The 15,445-nt window shown below is 32.4% G+C and overlaps 1 protein-coding gene across 1 annotated transcript; it reads left to right on the forward strand.

Moving 5' to 3' along the window:
- The first annotated feature begins 1,302 nt into the window (after nucleotides 1-1,302).
- On the forward strand, nucleotides 1,303-11,155 carry LOC132726512 (uncharacterized). The gene is made up of 8 exons (XM_060711841.1): nucleotides 1,303-1,461; nucleotides 2,601-2,918; nucleotides 4,023-4,326; nucleotides 8,198-8,473; nucleotides 8,812-8,979; nucleotides 9,670-9,718; nucleotides 10,080-10,341; nucleotides 10,598-11,155. The coding sequence occupies exons 3-8, from the start codon at nucleotides 4,158-4,160 to the stop codon at nucleotides 10,730-10,732; spliced, it is 1,059 nt and encodes a 352-aa protein (XP_060567824.1). The 5' UTR covers nucleotides 1,303-1,461; nucleotides 2,601-2,918; nucleotides 4,023-4,157; the 3' UTR covers nucleotides 10,733-11,155.
- Nucleotides 11,156-15,445: the final 4,290 nt, after the last annotated feature.

The raw sequence follows: 15,445 nt of genomic DNA on the forward strand, positions 1-15,445 counted from the left end.
CGTTAAATTTCAGGGAAAGGTGTGTGTACGTATTATTGACGTTATTTGAAAATATGACGTCATTTGCCATATTGTAAACGTCGTTAACAAGTATTTCTGTGTGGTCGTCAATACTGTAATTACGCGAAAATGTCAGTCGCTAAACGTCTGGTAATACGGGCGATCACTAAAATTGGTGCAAGTATTGGTAAAACACTGACAGATACCTACAAAGAATTTAAAAAGCAAGCGGGACGAAGGCTTTTTTTGGTTTTAAATGGCAGAAACGCTCTGTAGAGTTTGGGTAGACAATGATAACCGGTCAGGCAGACCTCCGTGCGTTATGCCGGCGCATGTGACGAGGGTTGTCACATATATTCGTGCACTGGTGAATATGTTACATGTACGTTGCATATGAACAATAAAAACTTCAAAAATACCTGCCATCAGTCATTCTCGGATTGACAGTTTAAACAGAATTATGACATAAAAAGCAAAGCCAATTTTACAAAGCAACCAGAAAATAATACAATAACAGTAATGAATTAACCCGATTTTTTGTCGTGCGCCGGTATTACGTTACTAAGGTAACTTAATGACAATTCTTTTTCACGACACGCCGGTTATACGGTCTTTTCTTTTGTTTTCTTATTTGAGACAGATTTCCCGCTCAAATGATATATAATTTATGTTCTTTTATTAATGACTCTCAAAACAATAACTGCAGTGCACGAATTTTTTGGACAACCCTCGTAAAAATGACACATATACATAGTATGTGTGTATGTATGTATGTCTATAGTATGATAAAAGTCTTTATCAAAATACTCGTACTTGTGATAATTATAAGTGCTTTGAAAGTCAATGCATTGATGATTCATCTACCTAACCAGTAGTATGATTTGAAAATAACAAAAAAACTTGATTTACTTTAAAACTTCTCCAAAACCCAAGAATAGATGCTTATCATTTTGCATCAACTTATGGTCTTCTAATTTTTGTGTTAACTATTCCCTTAAGATCACAATTGAGTTTTACAGACTTGTCTTCAAAACAACACTTATATTATGAGGAAAACTACAATGTCAGGACCTTAGAATGTTTATTTATAAGAAGACCTCTTCAGATTTATTTCAATCATTCACCTAGGGTCAAAACTGACGCATTAATTTTGTTATTATTACTTAACTAAACATCAGACAAGCAATCAAGATGCAGCATGTGTTAATATTTTGCCGGTGAAGTTGATGTCACATTGTTGTAATACTTAAAACAATTAGAAAGAACTACTCATTCACTTTAGTTAAAACACCGGATAAATTATAACATGAGGAAAATATTAAGGAATAAACTTTTCTTCCTTTTTTCATATTCTTAAGCTCATTACTATAAATGATACTGAATCTAAAATGTCAACGGTTGTCTGTTCTCTGTGCATGTTATTTTCGGTCTTATTATTTACAGTGATTATACCTAGCGAAGGTAAGTTTGAGTATTATCTTATCTTATTTACGTATTCTCTTATAGGTCGTGCTTTAAACATTTATTTTTGATATAAGTGTTCAGTTATGAAAATGATTCGTAAATATGATACTGTAGAGAACACGAGAACAACCTAAATTGTAATAGCTTGGCGCTATTACAAGTATCATTTACAACTTAATTGGCAAGCTTGGCGCTGTTGTAACTTTAACTGTATGGCTTGGCTCTGCTTCAACCGAAATTGTTTTAGCATAGCAATGTTACAACCGTAATTGTAATAGCTTCCTACTGTAACAACTATCAAATTATGTAACAGCATAGCGCTGTTACAACCTTGCTTGTAATAGCTTGACTGTTATAACCTAAAATGTAATAGCTTAGCAAAGTAGCAACTAACATTCTTAGCACTAAATCATTCTCAATTGTAATAGCTTTACGTTTTATCAGACTGAATGTTAAAATTTTGGCTAATTGTATTAACATCATGTTGTTGTCCCATACATTTTAATAGCCTAGCACGATAACAACCTGAAATATAATAGCTTGTAGCTGTTACAAACTTGCTTGTTATAGCTTTGCGTTGTTACAAACAGAACTATAATAGCTAAGTACAATAACAACCTGAGATGTTTATAGCTTAGCACTGAAGCAACCAACTTGTGATAGCCTACCACTGTAACAACCTGAATCGTAATAGCTTTACGCTTTGACAAATGAAATGTAAGAGGTAAGTAATGTATTAACCTGAATTGAATTAACAGTTTGGAACTGTTACACCATTTATTTAACAACTTGGCTCTGTCAGACATTAATTGTAATACTTTTGCGCTTTAACGTCCTGAATTGTAATCAATTGGCGCATTAACATTTTGAATTGTCATAGGTAACCTTGCGCGGTTACATTGCTGGATGGAAACTACGAAACTTTAACTTGAAGGTTTGATGCAAGAGTATAAAATTGTATCATATTTTTAATTTATGTATCACATCATAATTGCTTATAAGTAAATGAAATCATTATAACTTTTACAATACAAAAAGTGTATTACACTTGTATTAGAACTTCTTAGAAATGGTCAAACTCAGTATATTTACAGCTTATATATTACAGTTAATACAAGTCTTGCTATGTTTTCAAGCTATAGACAATCAGTGTGGAACCGTCTCTCTCAGAACCGAAAAGGTGGTTGAAAATGGGACCGTGAAAATTGAGTATCGTCCGTCAAGTAATGCAATGCATTACAGAGATAGCCTCGAACGTAAATGGTCACGTTATGTCGGAAGGTATGGCAAAACATTAAAATTGAATGCTGGTACTTACACAGAGAAAAAAGAGCAAAATTACAAATATGTGTTGACAATATACAGGTTCAATGTTTCTATGAATGGACAATATAGGGTTCATTGTGGTTCTCCTATAGGAAGGTACACAGATCCTGTTACCGTGAACTTACCAGGTTTGTGTGTGGTTCTTAACTGGAAATAAACTCTTAAGATCATTAGAAACCTTTGCAGAAATACATATTTTACGTAAAACAAATAATAAAAGAGTGTAAAGACACATTGGCATACATTGAATGACACTTATAACGCAACAATTTTCAAAATTAATTTAAGATTTCATTCTTAAATTTCATCAGAACTGGTTTACCATCTGCACATGAATGATGATTGCATGTAATTACAAAAGTGTGCTCGCCATCGGCATGCGTCAAACAAGCTAGTCAAAATCAGAAAAAAACATTCTTGCCACTAGTAAGGAACTGATAAAATATTGACATTTGTGAACACGAGCTTTTATATTTTCACGAAGTGGCGTGGCCACGAGTAGTAATATAATAGCTGGTGTTCAAAAGTGAAATATAATTTGATCTTGCATACAAAACAAAGAAATTTTCTATTTACTTCATGTCTTTTATGGGTTTCAAGTCACTTTTACGTAATGAAATACATCTCATGACATAATCAAATCATAACGTCACGTTGTTTAATACAATTCTGTTAGAATTTACGATTTTATTTTTATTTTTTTTAATTGATTTGTTCATGTGATACTCGTACCCAAGCACATTTTACCCATGAAGGGCGTATTTCTGAAGATATGTCCACCCATTTAAAGATATATATTTTATCCACATTCATACATGGGCCCAGTACGGCTACTATTGGAGTTATATTTTATAAATTCTATAAGTATATATCTATAAGAACATAATAGATTAAAATACTTATTTCATTTTTTTTTTCACAAAAAGTATCATCATAAAAGTTCTAAGCACTATTTAAGCAGACTATTCTAATATTTTCAAATATTGAAAAAGAAAAACGAAAGAAACATAATTATACAGTCATATATATTTCAAAGCAAGATAAAGATGTGAGAAAAAACTATCACTACATTCAAGAATATATTCGGTGATAATTGCTGATGTAAAATCGTCGTATAATATCATTAATAAATTTTGTAATGATTTTCGCGTTTAATGTTGTATTTCTTTTTGTTAGTTTTAGTTTTATTAGTTCTTTCTTTGTTGTAAACAAATAGTATGCATAATTTTCAGAACCACCAAGTGGACCTCTGTAATAGTTGGTCTACAAGACATAGAAAATTGCAGGGACTGTATTGTTGCTGATGATAATAAACGATCGCACTTGCCTGTGTGATACACGGTGGTACCCGTCCTCTGACCATTACCATGACAATAGGAAATGAGACATATTGCCCTCAAAATAAATCAAACCCAACAACCTATATGGTATTTTTCACAGTTAGGGACCACCATCACATGAAAAATGTGATATTTTCAGTCATGAATGATGCATTGTCGTCACCTTTGAAAGCTACCGCTCAGATGTTTGTTATAAGTAAGTATACTATACACATTTATGTTATTTTAAGCATGCATACTAAAAGGACATGGAAAACAAACGCTTTGCATAAGAGTGTTTTCACAACAAAAGTACTTATAACAAAAAAAAAATCAAAAAAATTTGCTTGACCTATTTATTACTGTTAATAAGACACCAATTTAAATAAAATTAATAAATTAATAAAGGAATTATTGCATGATGAATGGTGTTCAAATAATTGAATACTTTTGGCCACATTGAATACATTTTTTATGTTGTGTCGTCGTGGTTATTGTAGGTGTGTTTTTTAACCCTTTCCCTCATGAGCATATTGTGAAAAATGGCCGTTTTCACTGAAAAGCCTCCTCTTACAAGTTCAAACTTCTATGAAACTATGAAAAATGCTTTAATACAAATCAAACTTGGCACAAATGTTGACTGGACCATTGCCTTTGTAACGACATGCTCAGTCGTAAATTTCCTGCTACCATGACAACGAGGGGACATCTCAAAATTGCCCAAAATCACTATTTTGCCTCGATTTTTTCCATCAAAATTTATTTCAAAGTGCTGCAACTTCTCAAGGGATTGAGGTAGAGTCAAAGGCTTTTCAGCGTTGTTTACACGTTATCTTATGATCGACCTGGGGTAATTTTAAGCCTCTCACAAGTCCAAAGTTTTCTTGGCGATGAGGGGGACTCCGCCCCGCTTCAAATCCCCTAAACAGAAGGGGGCGCATCCCCCTTCTGGCAACCCCTGATGTATCTTTTGGACGGGGGGCGGCGCCGAAACAGTGCTTACTTTTTTAAACAAGATTTCTCAAACAACAACATGTGTTTGGGGCCCAAATAGGACATTTTTTCACTATTTCAGGCCTAAAAAAGGGGGGGGTCGAAAGTGCGTTGTTTCGCGTATAAATGTGGTAAAGGGTTAACAAAAAATGATGAAAAACTTTGGAATCACCCAAAATCTAGTTATTCCATGTTAACATGTGGTCTTTTATATAATTTTGGTGAAAAATTGTTGTTTTTGTAACATTTATAATTTTTTAAGTTAACCCTTTCCCTCATGAGCATATTGTAAAAAAATGGCCGTTTTCACTGAAAAGCCTCCTCTTACAAGTTCAAACTTCTATGAAACTATGAAAAATGCTTTAATACAAATCAAACTTGGCACAAATGTTGACTGGACCATTGCCTTTGTAACGACATGCTCAGTCGTAAATTTCCTGCTACCATGACAACGAGGGGACATCTCAAAATTGCCCAAAATCACTATTTTGCCTCGATTTTTTCCATCAAAATTTATTTCAAAGTGCTGCAACTTCTCAAGGGATTGAGGTAGAGTCAAAGGCTTTTCAGCGTTGTTTACACGTTATCTTATGATCGACCTGGGGTAATTTTAAGCCTCTCACAAGTCCAAAGTTTTCTTGGCGATGAGGGGGACTCCGCCCCGCTTCAAATCCCCTAAACAGAAGGGGGCGCATCCCCCTTCTGGCAACCCCCTGATGTATCTTTTGGACGGGGGGCGGCGCCGAAACAGTGCTTACTTTTTTAAACAAGATTTCTCAAACAACAACATGTGTTTGGGGCCCAAATAGGACATTTTTTCACTATTTCAGGCCTAAAAAAGGGGGGGGTCGAAAGTGCGTTGTTTCGCGTATAAATGTGGTAAAGGGTTAACAAAAAATGATGAAAAACTTTGGAATCACCCAAAATCTAGTTATTCCATGTTAACATGTGGTCTTTTATATAATTTTGGTGAAAAATTGTTGTTTTGTAACATTTATAATTTTTTAAGTTAACCCTTTCCCTCATGAGCATATTGTAAAAAAAATGGCCGTTTTCACTGAAAAGCCTCCTCTTACAAGTTCAAACTTCTATGAAACTATGAAAAATGCTTTAATACAAATCAAACTTGGCACAAATGTTGACTGGACCATTGCCTTTGTAACGACATGCTCAGTCGTAAATTTCCTGCTACCATGACAACGAGGGACATCTCAAAATTGCCCAAAATCACTATTTTGCCTCGATTTTTTCCATCAAAATTTATTTCAAAGTGCTGCAACTTCTCAAGGGATTGAGGTAGAGTCAAAGGCTTTTCAGCGTTGTTTACACGTTATCTTATGATCGACCTGGGGTAATTTTAAGCCTCTCACAAGTCCAAAGTTTTCTTGGCGATGAGGGGACTCCGCCCCGCTTCAAATCCCCTAAACAGAAGGGGGCGCATCCCCTTCTGGCAACCCCCTGATGTATCTTTTGGACGGGGGGCGGCGCCGAAACAGTGCTTACTTTTTTAAACAAGATTTCTCAAACAACAACATGTGTTTGGGGCCCAAATAGGACATTTTTTCACTATTTCAGGCCTAAAAAAGGGGGGGGGTCGAAAGTGCGTTGTTTCGCGTATAAATGTGGTAAAGGGTTAACAAAAAATGATGAAAAACTTTGGAATCACCCAAAATCTAGTTATTCCATGTTAACATGTGGTCTTTTATATAATTTTGGTGAAAAATTGTTGTTTTGTAACATTTATAATTTTTTAAGTTAACCCTTTCCCTCATGAGCATATTGTAAAAAAATGGCCGTTTTCACTGAAAAGCCTCCTCTTACAAGTTCAAACTTCTATGAAACTATGAAAAATGCTTTAATACAAATCAAACTTGGCACAAATGTTGACTGGACCATTGCCTTTGTAACGACATGCTCAGTCGTAAATTTCCTGCTACCATGACAACGAGGGGACATCTCAAAATTGCCCAAAATCACTATTTTGCCTCGATTTTTTCCATCAAAATTTATTTCAAAGTGCTGCAACTTCTCAAGGGATTGAGGTAGAGTCAAAGGCTTTTCAGCGTTGTTTACACGTTATTTTATGATCGACCTGGGGTAATTTTAAGCCTCTCACAAGTCCAAAGTTTTCTTGGCGATGAGGGGGACTCCGCCCCGCTTCAAACCCCCTAAACAGAAGGGGGCACATCCCCCTTCTGGCAACCCCCTGATGTATCTTTTGGACGGGGGCGGCGCCGAAACAGTGCTTACTTTTTTAAACAAGATTTCTCAAACAACAACATGTGTTTGGGGCCCAAATAGGACATTTTTTCACTATTTCAGGCCTAAAAAAGGGGGGGGGGTCGAAAGTGCGTTGTTTCGCGTATATATGTGGTAAAGGGTTAACAAAAAATGATGAAAAACTTTGGAATCACCCAAAATCTAGTTATTCCATGTTAACATGTGGTCTTTTACATAATTTTGGTGAAAAATTGTTGTTTTGTAACATTTATAAATTTTTTAGTTAACCCTTTCCCTCATGAGCATATTGTAAAAAAATGGCCGTTTTTCACTGAAAAGCCTCCTCTTACAAGTTCAAACTTCGATGAAACTATGAAAAATTCTTCAATACTAATCAAACTTTCGCGTATATATGTGGTAAAGGGTTAAGAAATATTTGAGAACATTGATGAAATAAAATGTATATTTTCGTTTCCGCATTTGTAACATCAGCGCAATGCAACATACTTACCAAATATTTACTGGTATCTTACAGGACTACTGCTTCTAAAGTATATTATTTAATGAAATTTAAGTTTTTTCTAAAAATACCGGAATTATTTTTATATCATGGTAAGAAAATTTCATATTTCATAACAATTATTATGAAATGTAATATTATGAGGTGTGTGAAATATTGAATTCGATTGGACGAGTTCAAAATAGTCAAGTCTATATTTGGCGATGCGCTAGTCAGGTCTGATATAGGTTGATTGCAGCTGTGTACAAGTCAAATAAACTGAGTATAGTTCTCAATATATACATGTTGTTTTTTTTTTAAATTTTGGCATTTGACCTATTATGAATAAAATGATATTTCATTGAAAAACATTTAGAGCCTCCAGTTATAGGGTTCAATATATCTGGATCGACATTAAATATTTCTGAAGGAGAACGGGCACATGTTAAATGTAAAGCTGACAGTGTTCCCGCCTCCAATGTTTCATGGACTGAAGAGTTGAGAAATGGAAACATAACAAAGAAGCAATGTTACTTGACACCAAATTGCGTATTAAATATTGATACTGATGAAGTTTCAAACACGCGTTTCAAATGCCAGGTTCACTATAAGACAAAAGTTTACCACAAATATTTGACTATTCACATAAAAGGTAATGTTTTATATCCATGTTCTGTTAAATGGGGGTTTAATGCACATGAAAAAAATTAAAAGTTTAACAAACTTGAAATGTATCCACATTAATATACGCTTGGCCATGCCGTCACGTCTCTGTAAAACGATTACAATTGGCCTTTAATTTATTTAGATCGTCCATGTCAGACAGAATAATGTACAACCTTGATACACATTAATTCACAAAAGGAATAACCACTTTCTGGACATTATCATGTAATACCTGTTTTCTAATACATGTGTATAAATAATTTTCATTTAAACAATTTGAAAGTGTCATTAGCCAATCATAAAGAAAACTTTATATGTTTGTAGATAAAGTTGATGAAGACGATAAGTACAATAACAAACAGGGAACGACCGGCCAAACGTTGGACAAATCAATAATATGGATAATACTGGGTGCATGTGTACTTTTGGTCGTCATCATTGTCATAGCGGTCTTGTTTATTGTCTTCAGGAAAAAAGATCAAACTCTTGAAGGTAAGATAAGATAAAGGCTCGAAACGGACGACTTATTGATTATGAGTCCTGTTGTTAAAACTAGTCAGTAGGAAACTTGGCCTTGCTCACTGTAGATCTTTGACCTCCGAGTTTTGAGCTGAGAGATACACAACATAACGCCTTTATAACTAAACCATATTTTTGCATATTTACATCCATGTATATACACATAATATAAAATGTTGGTATAGTATTAGAAAGTTAATCATTCATATGCTTACTTCCTTTAATTTCTTATTGTTTATTTTATGCTATTCTGGTATTTCATCCAATTTAACACGTTAAGGTCATATCCAGGCTTTCCTAGATAACTAACCTGTAATTACAGTAGACTAAATTGTCACCACGAAATTTAGCCTCTTCCTATGATCGAGCCCGCGACCCCTAGATTACAAGTGCTTTATGCTTTCAAAATTAATGAAATTTTATTTGTTTACAAATCAGTAAACTATTTGATTATCAATTTAGTTTAATATCTCCCATCTTCGCACACCTTGAATTCTTTCATTTCAACGAATGATCAGTTTTTAATTTTGCCTTGAAATGATATACCAAAAAAGATAGTTATTTTTAAAGCAACGTTAAAGTAATTGGTATCTCTGCAAAATGTTTGTGCATGTATTTTCACAGTATTAGTTATATTTCCATTTCTTTTTTCAAACATGACAGATAAGAGAGAAGGTCGGGTACATCACCACACACAGGAGGGCCATACAAGGTTAGGGCGTTGTACACGTTATAATTATTTGATGCGCGTTTACTGTCGAAAAAATATTTTTGACTAGTAATTTAAAAGCTAGATATTACAAATCCATTTTCATGTCCCGCTTCTTTTGTCTTTGGAAAGTAAATGAACAGAACGTTATCTATTTATTAATTGGTCGTCAATCTTTTAAATGTATCGTTATTATCAACAATATCTACAATATTTTTATTTTACTATGAAACATGTTCTTGTGCGAATAACATATTGTAATAACTGAAACATTTTTTAATGATTTGTACATTTCAGAGACACATTATTTACTTTTCTATTTTATATTGTTTGTACATAACAAGTATATTACTTTTTTACCAAGATGTACTATACAAAAGTCGGAGGATCGCCAAGCGGGAAATCAAAACGAGCATGCGCTAGATAATGAGGCCAAAGAGAATCGTCAAGAAGGAAATCTGAAGCAGAGCGGGAATCGGATACATGATGATGACGACGTTCCTATATATTCTCAACCAGTAAAAAAGAAGACGACAGAAAACCCAGACAATATCTATGCGCAAGTAAACAAGACAAGAAAATCCGCTCCTTCTCCTTCTTCTGCCAATTCTTCAAAAGTGGAAAAGGTACTATTGTATTGCATATTTGTTTGTTTGGTTTAAAAATTAAACAGATGTACATGTATAGGTATAATTTATACACTTAAATGGAAACTCATTGTTCTAGGTAAACTTCATATTTGATTTCATGATTTACTGGAGTGGACATTATATGTAAGAGCTATTTAATTAGATAAATTATATTTACCTATGATTCAAATAGTATAACATCTGATTAATTATGTGCCTGTGATTGATTCACTTTAAGCTTTTTCGTGCACAGGACGGACAATTGCTGTATGCCGCCCTTGCCTTTGATCCAAATGCGGCTCCGTCAAAAGCAGCAGTTGCCAAACAAGAAGATTCACCCACAGAGTATGTTGATATAGATTATGTGAAGACGAAAGCTAATAAGTAAATTAATGATGACCCTACGAAACAGGAAAATTTGTAAGCTCATTGACAGGATTTTTATTAAACGAGTGGTGTAAATACTTTGATTATACATTTCAAAACTATTATTGTCACAATGTGTTTTTCTTTTTGTATATTATTCTGCAAAGTTTATTACGCATGATTTATTGGAAAAAGAAACATTCATGAAAACAAAGTATACTACAGAATTGATATAGACACGTATGTTTGTGTCTTTGTCAAGGTTTATTGAAAAGATTTGGCTAGTTGTGAATAAGTTTTATTATATTTGAAAAGTTCCGTGTCATTAGGTTTTACTTGATATTTGTACAGTTGTATATTCTTGAACAATGTTTTTAGGCATTTATCTTTAAGGCTTGCATAGTGTGACACGAAATGAATTGAGTTTATTATCAAAACAATTAAATCTTAAAATAATAATAATTAAGCCTGTTATATTTACTTCTTTTCATTGCACCTTTTAGCTTGAAGTCCTTTTGAAATATTTGTATCTATAAAGTGAGAAGAGTTGTTTTTCAGTTATACAGGAACACCAATCATTCGAACTTTTTTTATTTATGCACTTTTAACTCAGAAGAAAATTATTTTATGAATATGTTTAACAATTCATTTCTTATTATTTATTTTATTATTAATGTTTTATTTTTTAAGATAAGGTAATTTTATTTTCCAATGTACTACTTTGCATTTTACACTACAATACTGATGTCCAAAATTCTTAACGGAGAAAAATCACGGCAATGTTAAATACTTTTATATACAAATAACAAACACAAAGTGACGAGTGGAATTACCCAAGCCGAACTCCCCTATGGAATTTTGAGAATAGTATATATAAAGACAACCTGTCATAAGGACACTTTATAATGTATATAAATACACGCGTTTTAGAGTTACATATATAAATCATTTTGACATAAGCTAGTCCGCATGCATCCTGAAACTATAATACTCATAAATCATGTCATGTTCCATAGTGCACATTATGAAATAAAAACCTTAATATATGTATATACATGTTGACTTGTCATTCTTTTTGAATATAGTGTGTATGACTCATTAGCCTGTGCAACCAGCTATACGACAATTCCTCCTTTACTTATATAAAAAAAATTTAAAAAAAAGTTTTAAACAAGGTATCAAATATCAAATATTTCAAACTCGTTCTAACAAATTTAAAAAAAATCTAAAATCAACTTGACATCTGTTTTAGTAATATCCGGTCAGAGATGTCCGGTCAGAGATGTTATCTAACGACTTTTGTTACTTTATTTTGAAAAGAAAAAAAATCACCTTAGGTCATATAATCTCTGATTGGTCAATTGAATATCGTGTGTAACCTTTTCATGTTTGAATTCATTTTAATAGAGAAATTTTGGATAGATACAATGTAGCACAGGTAAGTTTACTTTTGATATTAGTTTTAAAAGTTTTGAATAAGTAAAATAATAATTATTGTTAAATGGTCGATTAATCTTTATGCAAAAAAAATACAAAAATAATATGTTAAAGTAACATAAGGTAAATATTATAGCTTTATAAGTTTTTCAATAAATATTAAATTTCCTTTATTTCATCATAAAAAAAAAAAAAAAAAGTTAATTTCTAGTGATTTAGTAAACATAAAAACAAACAAATAAGTTAACAATTTTCAAAAGAACAAAATTATTTAAAGAATATTAATTAGAAAAAACTTTAAGGTATAGAATTTAACAGAATTATTGTATGATATAGAGTAGAAAGAATATTTATATACGAAAAAGTTTAAAAAAATATTATAAACAATTGATAATTGATAAAATGTTTCCCAGGTGTTTCATTTCATGTAAAACGTGTATTGTGCATGCGCATTGAACACTTCCTGTGACACGTAATATTTTTGTAACAGGTACTTGCTGACATCAGTATGGCTTTAGTCTTCGTGACGTAGTCGGGAATTTCAAATCGTTGGTATGTAGCTTTCTAAAGAATAATTTTAAATTGACACTCATAATTGTTCATAAAATGGTTGATGTTGTTGAAGATTCTTTAAAATTTATATATATGTATTTGATATTGTGTAAACGTAGACTTTATACACAAGTTGATAAGTTTATATTCGAATATTTATTGGCACATCTGTAAACGCTATCTTGTTTCGTCGTTGTAAAAAGAATGTCTTGTATTGACAATACAACAAAGTGATGATAGATCTATAATTCTTCATTTATGTAGCAATGTTTTTGAGTAAAAGATAATTAATTTAACAGTTTTTGCTGTTGCACGATTTGCAATGTTTATGTGATATTTATTTTGGATATCTCTGTCGCGCACAAATAATTATTTTGATAAGAAGTTGTCATCAGTATTTCTCTGGTTTTTTGTTTTTTTTTTAAGTTTATATAACACATAGAAAAACACATTCTATTGATAAACGGAAGTTTTCGGCTTCTCTGGTTGAAGACAGGAATAAAAGTTTATTTGATTCCACAATTGTTGTTGTTGTTGTTGTTGTTTACGGCTGTAACAGCATAGTTATGTATCTAAAACATCGTAGACGGTTATTTCATATAATTTTAATCGAAGAAGGTGTTTATGGTTATATCTGCGATGGTTTACATCGAAGAAGGTGTTTATGGTTATATCTGCATGGTTTTTGTTTGTGTACAATAGTTTTGACATCGTAGAGGCTGACTGTAATATTTCTAGTCAGGCGGTGTTTTACTGTACCGGCGAATTCGCTCGCACTCTCATGTCTTGCTGGACGACAAGTGATCGTTAGACCAATATTTTGCATTTTCGTCCGTTGTCAGATCGGTTAATAGATATTATATACACTAACATAATTTTGTTTCAGATATATGAACAACAGACAACTGTCATAAAATGCATAGGATAAGAATTCCAATGAAAGATGTTCTCTAGTGTAAGTATCTTATTTATGTAATACTTATATTTAAAATTTATTACATTTCATATTGAATTTTTTTTTTAGTCATATTTTGTTAGTTTAACTAAGCTATTTAACTTTAGTTTTGTTTTCGCAATAAGACTTATCCCCAATTAAACTTTATTTATGATTGTGCGTTGACAGTTGAAACATGTATGTTATACATATGTCTACTTCTAATATGAAATAAAGTAAATAATCAATTTGAAACTCATGATTAAGTGCTGTCTTTTACTTTGAATGCATTTAATTAACGATTATTAATACATATAGCGAATAACGATCGGTTTTTAAGCAATAATAAAAAAAAATCTAAGATTATATAGTTTCTAATAAAAACAACTTGAAATTAATGTAAATGAATACAACCACCAAAAATTATAAGATATATGGTTAAATAATGTATTTTCTGTTTTGTTTTATATTGTTTTCTATTAACATATATATTTTCTTCTTTACATAATTACTATTTACAAATGCCTCGAGGCAATTTTACCGAAAATTTGTATGTCATATAACACGGCAATATAACGTTCTATAACAATTCAGCTAATCCTTGTAAAATCATTTTAAACTTGATTTCGACCCTTTATTTTACTTTGTAACTTTGTGTTTACCTTACCAGATACTTTATATCGAGGTTTTTACAATACTTTTCTTTTTACTAGAAATAGAGTTTATAAACATTTCATTATCCGAATCATTATCATCAGCCATTGAATCTGACTGAATAGCATTATATGCTGCTTTGTGACTGAGGATTGCTATTTACTTGTATGGAATTTGAGTCTGATAATTCTGATTCAGTCTGCGATTGCATTTCTTCTGAATGTGCATTACTTTGAGCTATTGTCATTATTTGAACTTTGTTGTTGTTGTCGAGATGTTTCTGTAATTCGGCTAATGAATAATCATCTTCACTTCAGATTTGACCTTTTTTTTTCTAACATTCTTAGCGAACTTGGCCAAAAAAAACCAGGTAATACTGATTCTTATAATTTCTGAAGCATCATCAGTATCGCTTTTTCAGGTGTTACTACAAATGTGGCATTTCTTTTTTGGTCTCGCAGTATCATCTGCTTTTTGGTATTGACCAGTCATTAAATTTGCGAAGCCTATTTGTTCGCGATGGACTTTAACTGTTGAATTGTCAAATGTTTTTTTTATATAGTTAATGGTGACCTTTTCTATAATTCTATAAATGGTTCATTCAATCTTGTTTGCTTCTCATTACGAAATCTTATAAATCGGGATCGCTATTTTTCAAATTGATATCTTTTGCGGTCTTATTGCATAACTAGTTTTCGCGTTTAGCTTTTTTAAGGTTCTTATAACAGATAGAAAGTTTATGTTGTTCTTGTAATGCATTTGTGTACTCTTCGCCTGGGTAGCGCTTGCCTTGGTTGTGCAACAGGTCAACGGGTAATTTGGCCTCACCAGGTTATTATAACAATAAATGGCTTATGCTTTGAAGTCCTAGAGACATTATCTAAGTGCGGCTAGTGTTCATGTTAGATGAATATCCCATTGTTGAGATTTCCCTGATTTTTTAGCTAAGATATATGTATTGCATGGTGAGAGCGTTCTTTTTCGCGCCCTGCGTTCCCGCAGATGTGGTGTTGTACGCGTGATAATTCTTACTCTCTAAGTGTTTCTTTGAAGAATTACTTTGTGATTCTGATCTATGTCACAGTGACAATTTGTATGGGCTTGCGGTTCTAGGGGTAATTTTCTTTATAGTAATGTATAATTGTTCAGTACTTTTGG

The sequence above is a fragment of the Ruditapes philippinarum genome, unplaced genomic scaffold, assembly GCF_026571515.1.
Source record: "Ruditapes philippinarum isolate M1 unplaced genomic scaffold, ASM2657151v2 ctg1045_1_1_1_1, whole genome shotgun sequence".
In the NCBI taxonomy this organism is placed as follows: domain Eukaryota; kingdom Metazoa; phylum Mollusca; class Bivalvia; order Venerida; family Veneridae; genus Ruditapes; species Ruditapes philippinarum.

What these genes read in the sequence shown, in the direction of transcription:
- LOC132726512 (XM_060711841.1), top strand. Translation starts at nt 4,158, where the DNA reads ATGACAATAGGAAATGAGACATATTGCCCTCAAAATAAATCAAACCCA. An exon ending in CGCTCAGATGTTTGTTATAA is followed by an intron (nt 4,327 to 8,197) that starts GTAAGTATACTA and finishes AAAAACATTTAG; the next exon opens with AGCCTCCAGTTATAGGGTTC. An exon ending in TTTGACTATTCACATAAAAG is followed by an intron (nt 8,474 to 8,811) that starts GTAATGTTTTAT and finishes ATATGTTTGTAG; the next exon opens with ATAAAGTTGATGAAGACGAT.